Source organism: Aspergillus aculeatinus, assembly GCF_003184765.1.
Source record: "Aspergillus aculeatinus CBS 121060 unplaced genomic scaffold BO66scaffold_21, whole genome shotgun sequence".
NCBI lineage: Eukaryota > Fungi > Ascomycota > Eurotiomycetes > Eurotiales > Aspergillaceae > Aspergillus > Aspergillus aculeatinus.
Genome location: NW_020291490.1, coordinates 31149 through 47914, shown reverse-complemented (window position 1 = coordinate 47914; position 16766 = coordinate 31149). Strand labels below are relative to the sequence as shown.

Genomic DNA, 16766 nt, shown 5'->3' with positions numbered 1-16766 from the left:
GAAGGAAGTAAACTCGCTGCAAGCCCCATGACCCGGGACAAAAGAGGAAAGCCCAAATAATCGCGTCATCTGATAAGGCAAGACCCCCCACGGTGATTCGCTCAGCGAAGCCCAAGATAGATAAGAAAAAGAGAATATACATCGAACATGCATACACCGACGTCATAAGCCTATGGTCATGATAATGGTAACGGAAGGAGCAAGAAAAGATTCTGCTTACTCCTGCTCGTCGTCCCACCCTTCCAGCTCGGCCTTCTCCAGCTCGGCCATCATGGCGGGCTCGAAGACCGTCTCCTCCCTGCCGGGCACGCTGGTCTTGCTTTCGCGGAAGACGGGGCCGATGCAGTCGCGCCAGCGCTTGCGGCGGTCCATCAGGGTGCGGGCGACGTCGCCGATGGCGGGGCGGCCGACGCCGGCGGCGCTGGCGACGTGGCCCCCCGCGCCGGCCCCGCCGGCCCCGCCGCCGCCGGGCCGGTGCTTGGCCTGGGAGCCCTTCTTGCTCTTGCCCAGGGTGCGGGTGCGCTTGAGGTAGGCCTGCTGGACCTGGGAGTCGAGGTCGTCGTGGATGGTCATGTACTCCTGGTGGGCCATGCGCTCGCGCGCGATGTCGAGGAGGCGGGTCTTGCGGGCGCTGTTGATGATCATCTGCTTCTTGAGCTCGCTCTGCAGCAGGCGCAGCCGCTGCGCGATGTCGTCGTCGTAGTGCGCGTCGTAGTCCGGGTTGTCCTCGGCTCCCAGGAACCCCACGTGCCGGAGCTCCGCCTTCAGGCGCTCGTCGAGCTGGGCGTGGTCGAGCTTGGCGGCGGGGGTCTTGAAGCCGTTGGGCGAGGCGTCCGGGAAGGCCGTGGCGGAGGCGAGGGGCTTGTTGTTGGCGTCGGCGTCGGCGGGGGCGCTGCTGCCGCTGCCGTTGGGGAGCGGCGGAGGTAGGGACGGATGGTCGAGGTCCATGGAGTCGCCGACGCCGTTGAGGCCGTTCGTGGTCGTCGTGCCGTCCCCGTTGGTGGTGGTGGTGGTGTCGTCGGGACTGGAGCGGTGCTCGTAGCGGAGGAGGGAATAGAGGCGGCTGACGAGGGGGCCGACGGACACTTTGTCGGTCTCGACCGTCTCATCCGTGACCTGGTCGATGTTGCCGCGGCCTTGGTTCAGCGGGAGACGCTCTTTGTCGCCGTTCGCTTGTTCGCTGTTTCCGAGCCCGTCTTCTTCCGCCCACGTCTCCGCGTAGTGTTTCTTGCCGCGTCGGGGCATGATGAATGGGCTTGCTCGGTCGCCCTGGGGTTTGTTAGTTAGGGTGCCAATGACGCTGGGCGAGAGCGGAGATGTACCTTTTCCTTGAGAAATGCCATATCCTCTTCTGTCATCGGGCGGACGTAGGGGTCCACGTACGCGAGGAATGTATTGGCGCTGACTTGGTTCGTGGGCTTGGAGTTGCTGAAGTCGCGGTCGGGCGGTACCCCCGCCATCATGTGGCTCAGATCGCTGCGAGGGAAGCGGTTGACGCTATAGATAAATTTCTTCTCCTCATCGGTCATATCCGGCGTGACCTCGCGAATGTGATAAATGGTCGGGTCATCGAATTTCAGTGGATTGGGACCGAACACCTGCACCTGAGGCACGGCCGGGGCGGGCTCGGGCTGGTGCGAGCTGGAGCTGTCGTCTGAATCCTCATCGGAACCTTCCCCTTGGGAACCCTTGGCGGCCTCAGCGGCTTCGCGGGGGGATTTGGGCGAGAGGGAGGCATCGTCGGAGGCGGCGTTCTTGGACTTTTTGGAAGCTGGGGATGCGGCTGGTCAGGTCAGTGATGATGCTCGTAGCGACAGGAATGAGGGGGAGGGGGAAAGGCGAAAGAACTGCAAAGACTCACCTCCTTCGACTTTGGTCTCTGCGCCATCCTGTCGCGCCAGGCCATGCGCTCCATGGGCTAGAGGTCGATCCTCCTTGGAGCTGCTGCCTCGTTCCTTTCTCTTCTTGAGCTTGCCGCCCTTGAACACCTTCTCTTCATCCTCTTCGTCGGCTTCGCGCTTCATCTTCAGTCGGTCGCTGCCGCCGCCCTCGCGATCGCCCAACTCGGGCTCATCCGCCACTTCCTTGCGCTTCTGCGATAGCTCCCGGATGCCGGCATTGCACACGTCTCCGCGGGTCTCGGCCAGCTGACTGAGCGCCTTGAGGTGTTCCATCAACATTTCCAGCGACTTGGAATCAGGGATCGGCCCCACCCCGCCCATGCGCTCCAACAGCTCTCCATATTGTATCGAGGCGTTCATCATCAGCTTCGAGGCATCGTTGTCGAGGTAACTGTAGACGGGGCCGCCGGCGGTCGGGCCAGCACTGAAACTGGAGCTGGGGGTGGTGTTGCGACTGCGCGAGGGGCGCACCTCGCGATCACGCTCACGGTCCCGGTCGCGGTCCCGGTCCCGGTCGCGACCTTTGCCCTTGCCTTTGTTGGCGGCGGGCATATTCGGATGGTGAGGTTATGGAGGGTCGGTAGTGGGAAAGCTGGGGTAGATGAGATGAGAACTGTCCGAGGTCGGCGGGCTAGTGGTCCATAATGTTCCACTCGGGGGGGTTGAAGCGTCGTTGTGTAGACGCTTGAGTTGGAGGGCTAACCGATCAGTTTTGGCGGTTGTTTGATTCTGTTGGCGAGGTGGGCTTGGTCTGTTGTGCCTGTGCCAGTTCCCAGTTATCCTGTTCCATTCGTTCCTGGGGAAAGTGACAGCACGTGAGGGGAAGCAGCATGTGAGATCACGTGCTGTGACTTAGTCAGAAGTGCCCAGTGGTGCTTTCACGTGACTGGGAAGATACTCCGTCTCTCAGATTCACTCACTAACAGTAAGAGCTTCTCCACATGACAATCTTGATAGGCAACTGCAACTGGAGCTTGTTATTCACAAATTGTGTTTATATCTCACTATACTATCACCGTACTATAAGACTTTGGGCAGGACAATTGTCAGTAGAAATGTGGCGCTCACCGGCTTGCAGGCTAAGCTGGCTCTTGCAAGAGTGGATGCAAATCCCTCCCGAGTCCATCCGTACTCCGAACGCAAGAAGACCAGCATTGAGCTCTTCTGCTTTGGTATGGGAAGGCCAAATAGTACTTACTACCCAATGGTACAAGTACAAGCTGAAAAGACTCCCAATTGTCAGAACAGGCAATAAGCATGTTTCTTGCTCTTGCATGGTTTGCATGCTTCGCCTACCTGTACACCGCTCTCCACCGCTCTCCACCGCGGACCACAATCGTGGAGTCAGTAACAATCCATCGTCAATCAATCTATCCATGATGTAGCCGCAAAGTGGCCAGCAAAGATCCTTAAAATCCATTGATGCTTGCATCGCGCAGAGAATGAGTCTCGCCCCCAATGCGACAATGGTCTGCATCATATTTCGGAGCCAGTCAGCCGCAGCCTCCCGCAAACGTCTGCTGCAAACAGGACCGATCGGCACCCAGGTCACCCAAACAACCGCAATGAACATAAACACGCAGACCTGAGGAGCTGAGACAGCCCAAGAACCTCGGAGCCCTGCATGACCTGCCCCTGCAGCTCTGCAGCTCTATGTCCGATGCAGTAGATTCAGCAGCAGCATTGCGATCCTGTCACTGACGGGCAAATCCGACCCATTTCCCTTAGTTGCCCTACTGTCAGCATTCCTCCTGGCTATCGGCCTGGACACTGCTTGCATTCTTCCTCATTCAGTGGCCAACATGGATACGAATCTCTTACGCCCCCCGCCTAGCCAAACCCGGCGCACTATGTTGGCTGTGCTGGTTGTCTTTTAAGTCGCTGGCTCTCCCCTTCGAGTGGGCGGTAGGCCCCCATGCGATCGCCTTCATCATGAGTAAGTGTCTCAGCACCGGAGAAAGGTATGCATCCTAAGTAAGGGCTGCGGCTAATTCACTTGCCCATAGCTGCCAAATCACTTACCGCGTTCACGGAGGTCTTCTTTGCCAATCCGGGGCAAGCAACTAACGCAACACCGTCAGTGAATGTAGGTTTCCTGTCCGAGTTCCGAGAAGACAGGGGAGGAAAGACTGACGGACGTCGACATGCTCGCAGAACAGCGCCGCGTTCTCCTTGAAGCTCGATCATACCGTACAGACACTGTCAAGAAAAGGCGCTCCTGGCAGAGGCCCAATCGAAGGATTTCTCTTCGTCCCCAGCCTCGATGCCGCCGACGCGTGCAACAATGCCACTGCTGCATACGTTCCTGCCAACGTGACTCGCCTCGACGATATCACCCCGCTCGGGAACCGCAAAATCGGCCTGGCGCCCTGGATCAGTGTTGACTGCACGCGAGCGTTCCTCAATGCTTCGCAAGGCGCTGGAACCGATGCGCTAGTATTTTTCCAGCCCGATAGCGATGATTCCCAACCACCGCCGGCAAGAGATCCAACATGGTCCTTAGGGGATGAGGACGACTGGAAGAGCACAAACAAGTATCCGGTGTATGCGATACCCGGGCCGGCGGGTGTCACCCTGATGGAGAGGCTATCGTTGTACGGAACTGTGAACGACCCTGACGGTGGGTTTCAGTCCGATTACCAGTTGATTTCCGTGATTGATATAGGTGAGTCGTCCCTGCTGGGCGGTCTCGGGTAATTGGTCCTAATAACAAAAACCAGAAAGCACCAGCCAAACCATGCCTAGTCTCTGGGGCTTCATTCTAGCTATCTTGGGAACCATCCTTGTCTTGAGTGTGGTTCTGCTCGTATTCTACCAGCTCGTACAGAGGCGGCATCGACAGACCCTTCAACGGCGCATGGAGAGCGGGGACATAGATCCGGAGCATCTGGGGATGCATCAGCTACGGGTCCCACCGGATTATTTGGATACAATGCCAGTATATGTCTATGGAATCGAGACCAACGCTGATCACGACCACGGATCCGAGGAACGGCCCGCTAAAGATACAGCCCATTCGCATGCTCATCCCACCTCAATGGGATCTGCAGAAACGATCGTCGCCAACGCCAAAGCTGACCACCGTGTTGACACTCCACCCCGATCCTCCTCAGAAACAATCATACCCAGGCCAGAAGCCGCCCGGTTGAAGGAAGTCGAAGGCAGAGCCGCATCCATTTACTCCTCCAGAAGCGGGAGCGGCACTTACTCCCCCCCGCGAGCAAATGACAGGTGGCAGAAACATCGACTAAGCCGATCACAGACGACCTGCGCGATCTGTCTGGACGACTATGTGTCGGGGGAGTCCACCGTGCGAGAACTACCGTGCGGACATATCTTCCATCCGGACTGCATCGACACTGCATTGACCCAGTCCAGCAGTCTGTGTCCACTGTGCAAGAAGAGTGTACTGCCAGTTGAGCGCTTTCCTGCGCCAGATATTCTGATGCAGATGGCGGGAAATTGAGAGGCGAAGTAAATCAAGAACCTTCCTCCGGTGTGCTATTATCGCCACGGTTCTTATTACAAAAGTCTGGGGCTCAAATAAGCGCTCTGGCACCAGCTTCGCTCGGTGAATTCTAGAACAACATTCAGCATAACTTCGGCTATCAGTGGATCACCTCGCATGGAATTGATGGCACTGAGACTTGCATGTGACAACCTGGTATCGTCTGTTTCGATTGCCTACGAGTGCAATCCGCAAGTTAATCACCACACTCCCCGCGACGTAAAGTACAGAGCTCTATGAACGAGAGACAAGGCTGCGCCGCGAAATGGACCAATAGCTCAACCTATGCTTTGGTTCCGGCAACAGTAACAACGGAGCCATGAAGTCTGAGGTAGTGGCTTCACTATACCCAAACTGTTTTTACCATCTTGATGTCTAATAGTATTCTCCACACGACATACGCATCGACCTCGTGAGGGGCTTGTGCACCGTGAGTGCGGAAATAACAGCTCGGATCTATCACGAACACCAGTGGCGCGGCGGCTTCAACGTCCCGGGCCCAGGGTTGCTACGCCAACCTTCTCATCGAGTTTCCGCCCCGTTTAACAACCTAATCCAGATTATCTGTGGTCCAAGACTTGGAGTGGGACTCTCTGGAAACTTGGAGCTAGCTATAGTAGTGGTTGCAGGTCGCCGCAAGCTTACCCTTCCCGTGACTACTCCACTGGACTGGCTGAGTCGAGCATGGAGGTGGGAACAGCTGGAGATTGTGAACCGGGGTGAAGACAATCCTGGGAGCGGGAGCAATGAAGGAAGGGCTTATGTTTGCGCTGGATGCTCAAGAGGATGGATCGATGGACACATGGTGCGAACGGAGGCCCTTTTCCAAAAGGCTGCAAGGCGCCGGAGTGCAGCCAAGTCTAAACACAATGCACCGCATCATGAAACATCCCTCATGCCCTGTTGTATGATTTGAATTGTAAGACCTCGAGGCATAGCAGAAACTAGGAGTACCCCTACCAGACATTACAACCAATACACACCCAATACTTTTCTCAGCATACCAAGAACCCGCGAACCATCGTCTCAACTTCACACCACCTTCCAATGTAGACAGACATATGGGCCTAGCGATATCCATCCTCCCCAAAGGGGCCTTATCCCCCCCACTTCCCCTCCTCATCATATACTCCATCATTGTCTCTCGACGAGAAAGCAAGACCGCTGCACCCTCAAACGAATAGCATAGCTCCTCCCATTGCCGAGCAGATCCAACCGCGCCATTCCAACGACGTCCGAACCGCCACCCAAACAGCGCCTGAAAAGCAAAACAGACCGCCCTGATTATTCTGGGTATCGAGAGATGGGAGATGGAGATGGAGCCTGAGTCATGCGCTTCGTATAAGTACTACCCAGGCTCTTGGAAGGCTGTAAAAGCCCGGCACGACTTACACTGCGTCTCATCTCTCTCCCCAAGCCCCCCACCCCCAGCAGACAGTTGGGGGTCTTGTTTGATTCTCTGGCCAGCCCCCTCCCCCCCCCCCCCCCCCGCCCCGCTGCATCTGGGATAGAACAAATTAGCATTAAGGCAGTGAGTGGGGCCACATGTCTACGATCTTGGTGCTGGTATGTCACACAGTGTCCACCGAAGCAGCGCACAAGGTATAGAAGATAGAAGAACCAGGGGAGAGGACGGGGGGGTTACCTTCGACAGCCAGGAAACACCCTCGTCTCGAACTATGACACAGGCGAGTGTGCAGCAAATTACCTCACTCGTTGCATTGGAGTACCTGAGATTTTGATGCGACTCAGGACATTGTGACAAGCCAGTCAATGAATGCGGCCAACTAACTCCTTGCTTTACTGTACAGTATCAGGAAGCTCTTATCTTATCACGAATAAGCATCTTCAGCCCTTGGTACTGCCTATAGATAGGCTACCTAAAAGAAATTCCTGGCGTACAGCGAACCACTAATACCGTACGTTGACTCGTCACAATGAACTACGTCTGCACATCGACACCCATCGCCTAATTACAACATCAGTCAATTTTAAGTCTTCGAAGAATCATAGTCTAACCTGCGGAAAGAAAGCCCATCTCTTATCTCCCTCCCCATACATGACGAATGCATCTCCCCTTGTACCCTGAGCCTAACTAGTCACAGAAACGAAAAGAGACGCCTCCACAAAGCATAAATCACACAGAATAGGAAATGAAAAGGGAAAAGCTTCCATGGGAAAAGTCAACTTCCCTTGCAATCTGTCTGTTTTGTATCAAAGACAACTTGCATAAGCGTCTGAGAGCAGGAGAAGTTGACGTCGCAAGCCAAGGAAAGAACAGAAATAATATAATGAATGAGGAAACTGCCCCAAGCAGCATATCTTGACATCATGGTCTCTGTCCCCGGTCCAGAGAAGAATGCCAAGTCCCTGTGCTGTCAGGTCATCAAGGCCGAGTCTATTATTAAGTATCCGCACTAACGATATGTCATGATTCTTTCTTTTGATCCGTTGCGCATGATTTCTATCTCTTGTAAAGTCGCGTCAGGAAACGAGTGTACGAGTGTAAAAGCAGGGGAATAGTACTGGCGAAAAGAAACAAAAGAAGGAAAATTCGGAACGAGCATATGGAGTCCAGGTTGTGTACATGACAACCCCGAAAAGGTGGTCTCGAAGCAGAAGTGCACATGTTGGGTCTCAAAGACCATGGTGAGATTCACAATATCACAGAGGTGGCAAATTGTTCTTCAATGTATTGCGACAAATCCACAATGTAGACTCATGAGAGTTGCGTTGCAATTTCAAGAATTGAGCGACAAGCCCTGGAATCGACTCATCCACTCATTCTGGGGATGCATACGGGAGGATCCAGCGCTTGCGCCAGTGCCTGCCGCGTAGTCGACATATCCCGAATCCAAGGGAGTATATCCGCTAGGTGAGTAAGGGGAGAAGGGATCCGGAGACGCGTGTCCCCCAAGGCCGGACTCTGGCGCCCGGGAGGACGGGCCGAGAGATTGATAGGGCTCCGCGTACGCACTGCGTAGCATGCCTAGCTGGCCATCTCGCCCAGCATCGTGGCCATCTCGGGCAGAGCCATACATTCTACCATCGTGCTGGTGCGAGCGATCTGTCTGCGTGTCATGACTGTAAGCCAAAGGGTTTGGGGCCTGAAGACCTGCACTTGGAGGCGTCACAAAAGAGGCAGGGTTGATGGCCGACATCCAGATCCGAGTTTTGTAGATCTTGAAGAGATCGGTCACCAGTGAGTTGAAGTTGATATAGGAATCGGCGAAGTAATAGAAGGTAAGCTTCTTCCAATCCCTGCGAAAATTAGTATCAGGGGTACAGCGTTGGACAGGGTCGACTTACATCTGGAATTCAGCGTCCAAGATTTCCATGTTGAGCCGATGCTCTGCTACTTTCTGCTGACAGACGCGTTTGGCCTTGGCTTCGTTCCCTTCCTTGTCGCGCAGCGTCAAAATTTCATGGTTTTGGGCAAGCCTCTTGATCAACTTAGGTTTTATGTCGGCAGTGGAGTCTTGAATGCCATGCGAGCCATGAGGGCCCATTCCGCCGATGGCGCTTCTGTTGTTCAGGCCCGGCACACTTCCAGGGGCGTTGACCACATTTGCGGCACCGTTCTGGCCCTGTCGAGAAAACATCATCAACCACTTATAATGATCTTCCGCATACTGTTGCTTGAGCTCCCGGGCTTTCTGCATCGACACATTGGCATGTTGAATGGTGCCAAGATCCGTTCCACGATCAGCTTCGACGATGACGAGGTCGCCTGGTTTCACCTGAAGTCCGGTGTCTTCTTGGATATAAAAAACATCTGCCCGATGACACTTGAATGTGACGATATACAGAAGCTGATTTTGATGCGCGAGACCCGGCTGGTGGCGTCCATAGGCGTTCGGCATTGTGTATGCTTGATGAAGGGAAGTCACCATGGAAGGACCCTCGGCACTGCGGAAGGCCTGGTCGCGAGCGAAATAGGATTCTGCAAATCGTCGAGCTCGTAAATACTCTGACTCCATTTCATGCTCCTCGGGGCGAGGGGCCGCATGAAAATGTGGATACTCACGGTTCTGGCCTTGCAAATTAGACAGAGGGCCATCAAAGTCCTCCTCCCGGTCTCCCAGTCCTGATCTTGTGCTCGCGGCTGCCTGTGGCTCGCCCGAGATGGAACCATGCCGAATGGGTATATCCGCAAATGAATGGCGTCGGCTCTGAGGGATCTCGGAAAAGCTACCAAATCCGAGGGAGGTCTGCCAATGAGCCTTGCGAACGTTCTCCAGAGCACGATTCTCGTAGTTGGGGAACTGTTTCTCCAAGTTGATCGAGTGTTCGGACATTCTCCGGCGGGGACCGCCATGGAGGTTGTTGTAGCCAGGGATGTCCCCAACTTCGTCCAAATCCTCCACGGCAAGATCGGTCTCTTCCGGGACACTGCCGCGAATGCGATGCAAGCTGTGAAGACCGCTTCCGATCGCATAGCCACTAGCCGCGGATGTTGTGGACATGGCACGGTCTCTAAAAGAGTTGTCGATTTGGCCAGCGGCTTGACGCAAGAGAGCGTTCTCCCTCGCAAGCTGTTCGATTGTGCGGGCTTGGTTGGCGGCATAGTTGCTGAAACTACCATCCGAGCCATCCGGACTTCCAGTCTCGTCGTCTTCGTCTTCGCGCACACGTCCGAGAGTAGCAGGATCATGGCCAAGCTCGCCAAGAAGGCTAGGACGAGACGACCGGTGTTGGAGGGAGGTGTATTGGCCGCCATTGCGGGCTCTTCCACCAGAGTAGGGAGAGGCCGACTTATTCGCCATGAGACTCAGGAATTCAGGGTCTAACTGGCCGACGGAATATGACTGTGAGCGGTAAGTCTTGGGAGTCGGATGGAGAGGAATCGAGAACGGAATTGCAGCCTCTCCAGCGGTTGTACGAGTAGGGCTCAGTAGCTCCTCCGTGAAGTAGTTACTGGCGGTGGATGGATTAGACATAGTCGGGGAAGGTATGATCTCGGTAAGGCGGGGCGGTGGCTCTTTTCGAGACTCGGTATTCCAGATACCAGTACCCCAGGCAAAGGTACTATTCCCAACATTGTTCCAGCCCATGGAGCTACCAATCCCAGGACTCGTGCTGCTCGGCCATCCCGCTTGGTCGGTAGCTGGGCTGCTTGGGTTGGAGGCACCAGAAGACAGAGGAAGGGCGGTCAGGGAGGCTTTCCGAGGAGCAATAGCAGGAACTTCATTCAGCCAAGAGGTACGACGGACAGGCTTCGCTGTTGGGGCAGTCGTAGGCGCAATAATATTGTGGGAATGATCTCCATCATCATCTGAAGAAGCGAGAGCTTCTGAATCTGGAGTTGAGCGACGAACACCAAGGTGGGTCTTCTCCAGTCGAGCAGAGACATTGTTTGTCGGCGGTGGAGAGGAGACCGACTTAGGGGTCTGAGGGGTGGGTTTGGTCGATTGTGCAGCCATGATTTCTTATTTTCTGTAGGCCTGTGTTAGACGTAAGGACTGTTTGCCGTCTGATGAGCAATGCGACAGGACGAGACCAGCACTGCGCATCGAGTTTCAGTTAGCAGGGTACAACATCGCCTGAGCTCAGAGAATTCGGATGCTCTAATTGGACAGAATGAGACGGAGTTGAATGAACAAATTGGTAGAAAGAGCGGACGGTCATTTGATTATTTGCAGCGACCGTTCACGACATTAATGCAAGTGAATACGAACGAATGCAACTTACCAAAGTTGATTAAACTGACGTCAGGGAGCAAGGGATATTGGCCCCCGCAATGAAAAAGTGTGGGGTATGTCCCTAATCGAGCGTTAGTCGAAGGCAAAATAGATGGATGAGATCTGTAGTCACCTGAACTGGGCTGGGACTCGCTTCGGATAAAAAGTAAATACAAATTCGCCCAACTCTATTAGGTGCACAAATATTCTGCCCGAAAATACTAGCTCTGGCGAAGAATAGACAAGGCTGACCTCCTGTTCTGTCGCATAACCATTAGTGAAGTCTGTTTCGACGACAGGCTATGAATAACCCATCCATGGCAAAATCCATCGTAGAAGGAGTGATGAATTAGGTGAACAAAGACTGAGGGAAAGAAGGTCTTTCGATGAAATGTGGGCGACATGAATGGGAAGTCAAGAGAGGAAGACTATAGGTGAAGCTCATGTAAGCTGGGGAGCAGCTGCCGGTGGCGAATCCGGAACCCATTGAATCGGGCAACCACTTTTGAGATGTCCCCACATCATAAGTTATGACCGACCGAATAGGCCCGAATGCAAGCTTCACTCTCAGCTCCCGTCTCATGAAAAGAATCAAATCGGAGGCTCGGGTACATCTTTTGCTGTGCTGTCCAGACAAAGCTGTACAGTGAACGGTTGGAGGACAAACCCCATACACACTGAGAGCGGAACACTTGCAGTGTTGAGTATGCGCAAACACAGCCGTCCATTGAACGCCAGAGTCTGGATCTCACAAAAAGAAACAGACCGACATACACCGGTATGATCGTGATATGCATAGAAGAAAAAAAAGCGAAAAACAGAAGAAGGAAAATGAAAAATGAAAACCTCCTCATGCGCAGATGGCACGCGATGGCGATTCTTGCGAACCTTGGCAACATACCTTGGAGTTCAATAAGCCCAAATTCAATTCGAGACCGAAACCCGTATCACTGACTGTCCCAGACAAGAGTAAATCGCAATGATTCGTGATCGCGTCTGTTGGCGCATCCCTCATAATGAGCACATACCCGAGACAATGGACGTATCCGACTTACCAATCTATGTAGAAAACTAAACTTTTCTTTATTTCTATCCAATAAAAGCAACGCAGCAATTCCCCGACCGAATTGTTGTTTCAATGATAATGTAGAAATCGTGTTTCGTATGAAGCGACCAGGCTTCAGTCTAGACGAAGAGGATGATGTGTAAATCGGTGCTGTGCGACCGGTTGCAAGAGGAGAAAGGATGTATGTCGCAAGTCGCACGGGACGGATCGACGGATGTTTTTTTTAATATGTGCTTGTTTGCCGCTGGAGATGCGTTCGCAGTCTCAAGTTGGGCTATAGTTCTGGCCGTGGTGCGAATCTGGTCTATGTGGAGGGTGAGCCTCGAGTCGCGACAGGAAGGACCACCAGATGCGCGAGATCGGGGATAGGTAGTATGACCATAGACGAATGACGTTGGAAAGCAAACTGGCTCCGGTAATGCTGGGCAGACTGCCTTAGGAGCAGCGCATTTTGAGACTGATCACGGCAGCGAGGAAGCGGCAGGCGTGGGAAATTGTAAAAAGTAAAAAAGGAACTGTTTTCTGACTCCGCTTGAATTAGCACGTTTTGAAGGAACGAAGGGTCGGTCTATGGGTCTGGTGAAGTGAGTGGAGGGAGAGGAAGAATAACGGAGGAGATGGTGGTGGTGAACGACGTACCGAGCGCCGAGCGGCGTAAATTGCACAGACGTTTGGAGGGGATAAAGTGGGAAAGCGGGCTTCTGCAACGTTGCTTGATCGATGACGATCGTCGGGGGGAATGTGTGGAGTGAGGTGGTGGTGGTGGTGGTGGTGTGACCGGAGGTACCTTATCGTTCAAGGCGGGAAGGGAAATCAAGAAAGGGAAGATTGAAGGGCAACAAGTTGGGTTTCAAATATAAGTAAAGGGGGAGAGGGGAAGAGGAAGAGAGACAGACGTAAGAAAGAAAGAGGAAGAGAAGGAGATGTGGGAATTATCAGGGTAGAAGAAAAAAGAGGAGAAGGGAAGAGAGGTTGTACAATCGTAAGTTGCGTAAGTCGCGAGTGGGTTGGGGTCAGGATGCGAAGGGGAGAATAATGCAAGCTAAAGGGAGGAGGAGGGAGAGCTTCTTCGTTCGACTTGAAATGAACCTCAGGCCACTTGGACTGGAACACGAAAGGAGGAGGCGACGGCGGGCGGAGGAAGAGAAGGAGGAAGACGAGAGGACGAGCCACGGGTCGAGGGGGAACAGCCCAGCAGAAAGTGGCGCAAAGTGAGTGGTCAAGAAGCAGCTAAAACTGCTAACTACTAGAGGCCGGAGGGAGTTTAGTTTAGTTCAAGAGTCAAGTCAGGGTAGGGATGGATGGGTGAATGATGAGATGAGATGAGATGGGATGGGATGAGATGGGATGGGATGGGATGGGATGGGATTGTCCTTTTGCTCCTTCCTTATGTCTACTCATCGGTTCGCTTAATTGTCTATCCTCTTTTGCTTTCTTTTCTTTCTTTCTCTTTCGCAACTTACCTTACACCTTACTCTACCACAGTCGTCATCTACAATTCAGATCTGGTACCATTATATGATATACCTTCTTCCTGCCTCGGTCGCGATCTCATTTCGAACCCGAACCAGTTGGAGGATGATGGCCCGGTACTTTTTGTTTTCTTCTCCGTACAGCTCCAAGCACACTAAACCACGGCTAAGGGGCAACCAGCTCGCTTTGGGGCGGGGTAGCAAATCGACGGGAGTCTAGATACCTTCTGGAGCCAAGGGCCACACGGGAGGGGAAACAATGACCGTGACCGAGACACTTGGTTATGACGGATTGACTTTCCGGACGAGTAATTGATTGATGGATGAGCAGGACGAACGAATAAGCAGCACATAAGAGAAAAAAAAAAAAAAAAGAACAGAAAACATGATGGGAATGGGAATGGGAAAGTTGGAAGGCACTACTTAGTACTGAGTAACATGACAGGCAGCAGAGCAGAAGCTCGGCCATCGATGGAACGCCCGCAAGTGGGGGCCGGGCGGGCCCCTCCAGCAACTAACATCGATCGCCAAATGCTCCGGCCATTATTTCTTCTCTGTAACCCCAGCAAAAGTATGTTCGCGGACACCTTCGGTGACTTCCAATTCCCTCCTTTCATTCTCCTTCTTCTTCTTCTTGTTCCCTTCTCGCGTACACCTTCTCTCTGAGACTCTGAGGCATCTTAGCAGCATCAATCGGAACTCTATCAGGAAGATCAGCAGCAGGCTATGGTTGAATCTGGATCAACCATCGTTGGAATTCTTCAGCGGAACGAGCTTCGTGCGAACCAGAACGATAACCTCTTCAGAGAGCGTGGACCGAACGGACTGTACACAAATGACACGGGTTAACCAAACTGTCCTACTCAATTAATTGGGTTCAGAGTGAACAAAGAACCTGTCCCCGCGCTTATGCCATCACCCCGAGCCAGCCAAACCACATCTTACATCAGTGTGGCCGGTAAGGAAGAAGAGAATAAATGACATTGTGCAGCAATGTGCAGAATCCTCATGCATGCAATAAGACGAGCGATGGTAATATTGCAGTATTCGGAATACTCTCTTTTTCCAGATAACGTACAGTACTTCTCCAACAGAGTTCATCCGCCCGTCTGCCCAAGAAAGAACCTTTCAGGGGGGAGGGGGGGGGGATTCAGGACCGGTTGGGTGTCATCAGGGACAACTCGTCAACGTCATTCTGGCGTCGGAGTTTCACAAGCATGAGAGCTTTAGGGAAAAAAATAAAAGAAATGTGGGTATGGAACCATCAGAGCCAGCAATCAACTGGGAGCTCCCTGCCTGCCCCTGGTTCAACCCATCTCCTTCTCCTGTGCTATGAGTAAGTTAGCATTAGGCACGGAGTACAGTACAATACGTACAGTACTTTACCTCCACCAGACATCAGCCGTGCCTGCGTTACATAATGACCACCCTACGGACGCCATGCGTCGGATTGCGGGGGGAGAATCATCCTTCCAAGTGCCCCAGAGGCCCCAAATGCTCACCATTCCAAGAGGAAGGGAGAAGGGGGGGGGGGAGTGGCAATTCATTGGTCTCTCTATGGCCCATGCAGGATCGCCTCCGTCCGAAAGTGCGGAGAGAGCTTTCCCGCTTTGAGAAACCCCCCGTCAGCCCTCCGTCTTTTTGCCTTTTGCCTTCAGCATGCATCGCATCAACTCAACTCCTCTCCTCCTCTCTTCTCAGTTTCACACCCCGAGTTTCATCCTCTCCTTTCTTGAAGTCTGGAGCATAGGCAGAAATGATTCATGGACTTTGGAATGTGGTGAGATGATGGCAGTGGTGAAACAGAGTTCGCGCAAGTTGAAAGAGAAACTGATAGTGAACCGGTCTCCATCCGTGGTTCTCGGACTCGTTGGCTTTTGCGGCCCAGCCGATCAGAAGCCATGGGCGTGTTAGACCCCGGTCCTCCCAGGCCAACTGGTTACACTTGCTCACGACGAGCGTGAGCCACCACCACCACCACCACAAGCAAAGCAAGTTTAAACTCCACCCCACTCGGGCGAGATGGAAATCAAACAACTCTCCATTCCTTCTTATCCAACTGGTTCGGATTATCAGAATGTGCACCCCTCATATATGCCAGTGGTGAGAATCTACAACCCAACCTGAACCACCTCACCTCAACCACAATCCCAAAGTCAGGTGAAAAGCTCGCCACACCCTAACCTACTATGTGGCTTCTCCGCAACCCATGGGCATACTGCCTCTCCTAAGTGCCAGCCAAAAACCGAAACTATATTATGACTCAAAAGCCGCCAGGTACCACCAGAGTCAGAGTATCCTTCTCGCCTTTCCTGTCTCGAATAAGGTAGGGTTGACGATCGCACGCCTCCCTCCGGATCCGAAGCGTGGCGGTTTTCCCTCTGGCATGTACATGTACTGTAGAAGAGATCTCGTCTAGACTAGACCACAGCACAGCAGCATCCTTGTGCTGACGGAAGGAGCATGACCATCTCACACCGAGCCCGAGCTTCATTGGCGGGCAAAACCTACCACTACCTTAGGACCTAGTACTACAGTACACTGCAGTGTGTGTCCACCCTTTCTCCCAGGGTGATCCCATTCCAAAATCCAATGCCATTGACCTCTGCCCTCTGCCCTCTGCCCCCTCCAGACATAAGGCATGATGTCATACCACCTGAGAGATTCTTGATATCGACGTAAATAGCCGCTCGAAATGGAGGCCGGGGTGCAAATGAGAGTATGTCCGGACGGACAACGACACCACACTACGTACACCCCATACTTTGGTTCGGCAGCAGACGACCGACCGGTCGTCACTAGCCTCGACGCTTCCCCGGTTTTGGGAAGGTGTTAGTTCGAAAGCTTAGCGCTGGACCATGAGTAGAGAAACGTCAGACTGGAGACTAAATAATCCTCGGGGTCGGTAGGTACATGGAAGGGTGGAATGAATTCCTCCCTCCCCCGCCCCCTTTCCCCTCTGCGCCTCGGCGGGTTGCCGAGGATAGCAAGCATAAGCATACTTCAGGTTTGGGGTTATGGTGGTGGTGGTGGGGAGGGGGTTACTGCTGTACAGTCGGGCTAGAGTACAAGCCTGAAGTCAAGCCGGTTTGGTTACACGGCTTCGGTGGAGGTAAGCAACATGAAGGACTGTGGGAA

At 53.4% G+C, this 16766-nt stretch overlaps 6 protein-coding genes across 6 annotated transcripts; 1 reads left to right on the top strand and 5 right to left on the bottom strand.

Moving 5' to 3' along the window:
• Positions 1–216: 216 nt before the first annotated feature.
• BO66DRAFT_437930 (histone acetyltransferase NGG1) lies at positions 217–2453 on the bottom strand (the record flags this gene model as incomplete). The annotated part of the gene is made up of 3 exons (XM_025651022.1): positions 217–1269; positions 1323–1783; positions 1862–2453. 3 exons carry the CDS (start codon positions 2451–2453, stop codon positions 217–219), a joined length of 2106 nt encoding a protein of 701 aa, XP_025504468.1.
• A 378-nt stretch (positions 2454–2831) lies between these two features.
• Positions 2832–3654, bottom strand: BO66DRAFT_77483 (uncharacterized protein). The gene has a single exon (XM_025653577.1). It carries the CDS (start codon positions 3472–3474, stop codon positions 2914–2916), a length of 561 nt encoding a protein of 186 aa, XP_025504467.1. The 5' UTR covers positions 3475–3654; the 3' UTR covers positions 2832–2913.
• On the top strand, positions 3655–5777 carry BO66DRAFT_77484 (RING-H2 finger protein). Its single transcript, XM_025653578.1, has 4 exons — positions 3655–3837; positions 3908–3987; positions 4056–4566; positions 4622–5777. Exons 1-4 carry the CDS (start codon positions 3834–3836, stop codon positions 5365–5367), a joined length of 1341 nt encoding a protein of 446 aa, XP_025504466.1. The 5' UTR covers positions 3655–3833; the 3' UTR covers positions 5368–5777.
• A 2373-nt stretch (positions 5778–8150) lies between these two features.
• On the bottom strand, positions 8151–10832 carry BO66DRAFT_321721 (PSP1 family protein; the record flags this gene model as incomplete). Its single annotated transcript, XM_025643731.1, has 2 exons — positions 8151–8670; positions 8719–10832. 2 exons carry the CDS (start codon positions 10830–10832, stop codon positions 8151–8153), a joined length of 2634 nt encoding a protein of 877 aa, XP_025504465.1.
• Positions 10833–11340: 508 nt separating this feature from the next.
• Positions 11341–12091, bottom strand: BO66DRAFT_77391 (uncharacterized protein). Its single transcript, XM_025653576.1, has one exon. The coding sequence runs from the start codon at positions 11987–11989 to the stop codon at positions 11612–11614; it is 378 nt and encodes a 125-aa protein (XP_025504464.1). The 5' UTR covers positions 11990–12091; the 3' UTR covers positions 11341–11611.
• Positions 12092–13736: 1645 nt separating this feature from the next.
• Positions 13737–14320, bottom strand: BO66DRAFT_77338 (uncharacterized protein). Its single transcript, XM_025653575.1, has one exon. It carries the CDS (start codon positions 14095–14097, stop codon positions 13795–13797), a length of 303 nt encoding a protein of 100 aa, XP_025504463.1. The 5' UTR covers positions 14098–14320; the 3' UTR covers positions 13737–13794.
• Between the last annotated feature and the right edge of the window lie 2446 nt (positions 14321–16766).

Bases quoted from the DNA above. Each gene is read 5' to 3' on its own strand.
- BO66DRAFT_77483 (XM_025653577.1), bottom strand. From the start codon at position 3,474: ATGTTCATTGCGGTTGTTTGGGTGACCTGGGTGCCGATCGGTCCTGTT.
- BO66DRAFT_77338 (XM_025653575.1), bottom strand. From the start codon at position 14,097: ATGGCCGAGCTTCTGCTCTGCTGCCTGTCATGTTACTCAGTACTAAGT.
- BO66DRAFT_77484 (XM_025653578.1), top strand. The intron at 3,988-4,055 runs GTAGGTTTCCTG...ACATGCTCGCAG, and splicing joins ACGCAACACCGTCAGTGAAT to AACAGCGCCGCGTTCTCCTT. The intron at 4,567-4,621 runs GTGAGTCGTCCC...AACAAAAACCAG, and splicing joins GATTTCCGTGATTGATATAG to AAAGCACCAGCCAAACCATG.
- BO66DRAFT_77391 (XM_025653576.1), bottom strand. From the start codon at position 11,989: ATGTTGCCAAGGTTCGCAAGAATCGCCATCGCGTGCCATCTGCGCATG.